This window comes from Notothenia rossii (assembly GCF_949606895.1).
Source record: "Notothenia rossii genome assembly, chromosome: 1".
Taxonomy (NCBI): Eukaryota; Metazoa; Chordata; class Actinopteri; order Perciformes; family Nototheniidae; genus Notothenia; species Notothenia rossii.
The window spans coordinates 81,259,673-81,264,529 of NC_136912.1; the positions used below are offsets into that span (position 1 = coordinate 81,259,673).

The 4,857-nt window shown below is 40.1% G+C and overlaps 1 protein-coding gene across 2 annotated transcripts; it reads right to left on the minus strand.

Annotated features, from left to right (window-relative positions):
• Positions 1-289: 289 nt before the first annotated feature.
• Positions 290-4,555, minus strand: b3gnt7 (UDP-GlcNAc:betaGal beta-1,3-N-acetylglucosaminyltransferase 7). 2 transcript variants are annotated; one of them, XM_079658529.1, is made up of 2 exons: positions 4,282-4,555; positions 290-2,893 (listed from the first exon to the last, which is right to left on the minus strand). In XM_079658529.1, coding segments are annotated over exons 1-2 (1,254 nt in total). In that variant the 5' UTR covers positions 4,284-4,555; the 3' UTR covers positions 290-1,641. The 2 variants fall into 2 exon arrangements, with proteins under 2 accessions (XP_079514655.1, XP_079514656.1); XM_079658530.1 differs by having other exon boundaries at positions 3,646-4,555.
• Between the last annotated feature and the right edge of the window lie 302 nt (positions 4,556-4,857).

Here is a 4,857-nt window from a genome sequence, read left to right on the forward strand (position 1 = left end):
CACACTCAGTGTAGGAATAATGCAAGTCACACTTCTTCACCATCTCATCACAGGCAGACTAAGAAGACATGCGTGCTTGTTAAGTTGCTGAACACTGATAAAAATGAGCACTTAATATATTGTTAGACTACACCATTGGGATTCTCATAACCGAGCATACATGTTTTCTTTATTGTTAAGTGGTGTAACAGATACCCGACAACACTTTTGTTGTGTGACCTGATGTGGATTTTCATATAGATGTTCAATGCTGATAAACCAAACAGAAAAACAGCCAATTTAGGACAGATTTTCAAAGAGAACATTTTAACATTTTAATTTACAAATGACATTCTTTGTACATTTTGATTTTTACATATATTTACATCACCATCACCCACTATACCCACAACATTCAGTTTTATAATCATCAAACATCACATTATTATGCTCATTGGAGGCTTTAAATTAAATACAAGAACCCCTTATTTTCTTCCTTTTTATTGAGGATTACATTAATATGTAATTTCTCGTACCAGCATTAGTTTTAGTTCACAGTGTCATTGTAAACCCTTAACCAAATCCATGTCAAGTATATCAGCACATTCGAATCCACAGACAGCAAACATGTAACAAGTTTAGACATCTAATTTTAAAAGTTTCCAGTAGTAGTAGTAGTAGTAGTAGTAGTAGTAGTAGATCAAGTCAGTCACATTCCAAAATAATAGTGCAAGGACCTCTACAGTACTTCATTGATTAAAAACACACTTTAGGGAACATGTGCTTCATATTAAGATAAGCCTAAACTAATTATGATTTTTTTTTTAATTGACCGAATCACTGAGGTAGAGAGAATCGTCTCTTACTTGATTTGAAGCCACTGCAGAATTACACATTGACTCAAGTGAAGGAAATGTATAACACTTAATACAAACCCAAAATGCAAGCATAACTAAAGGCTGTGCAGCAAGTGCAATGGCTTTCAAACCCCAGCATCCAGGGCACCACCTCACACTGCCTTTTTATTCTCAAGATCACACTGGCCAACTAAACATTATTTCCCTCTGACCTATCAGAAAGCACATTTAGCTACAAATATATTCATGGTTTATTTACCACTTGTCCTCATACTACACTTTTTTGGTTACATTTGAGGTATTAATATAAATCAGATTGCTACCAATGGTGATTTGGCAATGAAAAACCTCAACCATATCCAACCAGAAGGAAGGAAAAAAAAAAGGTGTTGGCCACTGACGAGGGGAGGAGGACAGTGTGTCCGGCTGTGATAAGGCGGAGAACCTCACACATAATTACATAATGAAATAAAAAGCCTGTAGTTGCCAAGCAATAACTGTCCTCCTCAGCAAGTCCGTTGAGGAAGCAGTTAAACTTTGGTTGTCTCTGAAAGAATTAAGTCCTTCAGAATGCCAATATAAATACACAATTCTACAACGTTTTAAAATCTCCGTATAATTTACTTGACTTTTGAGGAATATCCTCAAAAAATTGCACTACTGAACAGAAACAGCAAATTCTGATATGGTCCATGGTCCTTCCCCACATATAAGGGAGAGTTTACTGGGACTCTCGTGCATCACGGTGTCCACCAAGGTACAGCTCAGCGTGTTGGTGCTGTCCCGACCTGGTGCTCCCATCAAGCTATAGGATCTCCACTTTCTGTGAGCACACCAGGTCACTGTTGACCATATGCCACATGTGCATTAGGTCCGACGGGAGCAGCTTGTGTACCACAATCATGCTCTTAAAGAAACAAGGTTCTCGGTTCAATTTGCTGCTCTTATTTTTCACCAAGCCAAACGTCTTAAAGGCATTGTGTTTTATAGGAGTGACCTGAAGCACCTCCAGACACATGCCCAAGAAGACATCATCGATGGGGTAAAGCTCAAGGGTGTCTGCCACCAAGTAAAGCCTCCTCGCCAGATTCCCATCCATCAGAAACCCCCCTCCACCTGCATACGGAGGGTAGTGTGTTTTATTATACAGAGCCAGGGGGATGTAGTATTTGTTTTCCTTTTTACGGATGGGCTTCGCCTTGACAATCACATCGCCCACAAACAGGTTCTTTGCCTGATTGCCCTCTAAAAACTCAAAGATGTTGTCCACGCTGACAAAGACGTCGTCATCCCCCTTGAAGACGTAGCGTACACTGGGGCAGTAGGTGTGGAACCATTTGAGGAAGTGAGTCTCCTTTAGCGTGAGGTTGAAGAAACTATCTAGGAAGTCCCACTGGAGGATATCCCCGTAGATGTAGTCCTCGTACTCCACTAGCTTCTGGTGGTTTGCTCTCTCTGCCACACTGGAGGGTTTACCAAGAAGGAAAAGGGTATTTACTCTCTTGCCATCAATCACCTGCTCTTTGCCCCAGGTTTTTCTGATGACCTCTCTTCTGTCATGCTGGGTGGCAACAGACTTTATTATCATGAGTAAATATGTGTCGCCTGTGCACTTCTCTGGGTGGTTGAGGAGCATGGGGAAGTAACGGCAGTGTCGATAAAGCATGAATTGCTTGAAATTCTCCTCCAGGCTATTAAACCAGTTCTGACTTGAGAGGTTGAGGTTGATGCTACAGTTGGAGTTGGTAACATCCCAGGTTCTCGGGCTGCTGTCCTCAGTGATCCGGGGCTTTTGTGTGGTGGCCCGTTTTTTAGGCATCAGCTGGTGTTTGCTAGCCTTCCAGAAACTTTTCATTCCCAGGTTCAAGTCACTTTTGTCCTTCCCAACAGCTCCATGCTCCGCCCCCTCTGAGGCATCTGTCCGAGGCTGCCTTTCAATTTGGAAGGGAGCCCCCATGTTGATGCTTCCTCTTTGGACAACAGTCAGCGCGACCACAGCCAGGAAAAACATGACACCAACCCTCTTGTACACCTTCCAGCGGTCTCTGTTGTTCATCCTGGGGGAAGACAAAGACCACAGCCAGTCAGAATTAGGGAAAAAAACATCTAGATAATCAGAAAGAGCCATTTACTGTTTTTAATCCCAAACTAATTGAACTGCAGTGGTGGACAGTACCTTTACACAAGTTATGTCTTAGGTACAATTTTGAGGTACTTAAATCGAGTATTTCCATTTTATTCAACTTAAGACGCCACTGAATTGTAGTAATATTAAACATTTCATTACAATGTGTGTGGTGTAGAGGATGCCATTAGGCATGAAACTTGCAATACGGAATCAAATATCAATCTCTGAAAACTCTGAAATTCAAAATGTTGTATTGTGTTGTTTAAAAATGATTATGAAGTTTCTTTTCATTATTGAAGGACTGAAAACAGGTTTTTATTATTTGCAAATAACTGCTCCATAAGAAAATACTTTAATTTGGGGTTTGTGTGAAATGTTTTCAATACACTAACAGTTTAAAACAATATCAATGTATACTCAAAACATACTTCTTGCTTTTTCATAGCCAGTAAAGCAAAGAACAGCCTGAGGGCAGGTTTACATCATAATATGATCAGCATGTACTTAAATAGGATTTGCATAAAAGACAGTACAATGCTTCTCCCTAAGACTTTACTAGGTTTGCTCTAAACAAAAGACATGCAGCAGAGGTGTATCATCCCCTCCATTTTTAAACATAACACAAGTAAAGTAACACTTGTCACTATTTATTTAACTTCTGGAAGAACACGTGGAATGTACTTAGAACGTGAAGTAACCCCTGGAGCTTCAGCATTCTCACATGTCCAACAAGCCGTGCCAGGGCTCGTTGTGCTCACGACCAAAGAGACACTCCCATGTGGGGCAAATAGCAGAGTAACCCCCCACCAAAAACAGAAAAAACACAAACAAACAAGGTCAATCAAGGCTAATTATGGACGCAGAGCCTATCTTTGTTGATAATGAAAGTTCACTTGTAATTGTTCTTTACTCACATGTTGACACGAAAGCACACAATATGCCACACTTCAATTATCTTAAAGTTGATCATTGTGTCGGGACTTTACAATTAATAAAGGATACTGTTAAAAAAAAAAATCAGCATTACCTCTATTATATTTGCCATCTATACGTATACTGCTTTGTTTTCATAAAACAATCTGTTAAAATGGGCAATTAAATATTTAACTTTTAAACTATTAGTTTAAAAGTTAAAATATGTTTGTTTCATGTTCTTTTTAAATGCACAGTCTTGCTGAATTACACTCCGCTAAAAGATTTAACATTTTCAGTTGTTGACTTTAGGTGCATAAATTAAAACGAAAGATAATTAAAACCAACAGATAAAGATGGTGTTAAATTGTCAATCTTGCCTAAAATGATGAAGACGACACTCACATTTTGTTCCTGCTTGCGACGATCCGTGGCTTGGAGAAAATAAACCGATAAAAACCCGATTATTGAGCCCAGGAAAGTGAAATGGCTTGAGTTTGTGTCTCTCCGGTTGATGGGGAAAAGTTATAGAAGAATCCTTTCCATCACGACGGTCTTGGTTGTTGCAAATGGTGACAGATGCACGGAGCTGGTGGAGGTGGATGTGGTGCCGGGTGCTCGGGACTGCCTCCTCTCTCTCTCCCTCAGAAGTGCTTTTAAGGATGGCTGCAGTTACGTGGAAGACCACTTACACACAGGATGTAGATGATGAATGAGCAGCAGGGAAATCAAGGGTCCGCCTCTCCGCCCCTCATGTACACACAGGACTTACTTCACAAAGTTAACATTGGATTTTATTTTTTCCTTTCCATCAGTAAAGATCTGTGGGGTGGAATAACTAATCCACCAGGTTGCATGTTGGCTTTATACTCGTGCTTACTGGATTCCTCCTGGAAAACTAAAGTCTAACCAGAAGTAAAAAGTAAGTAAGTGTAGCCTATTTACTCAAGTAGCCTTTTGTACCTAAGGACAATTTTGAGA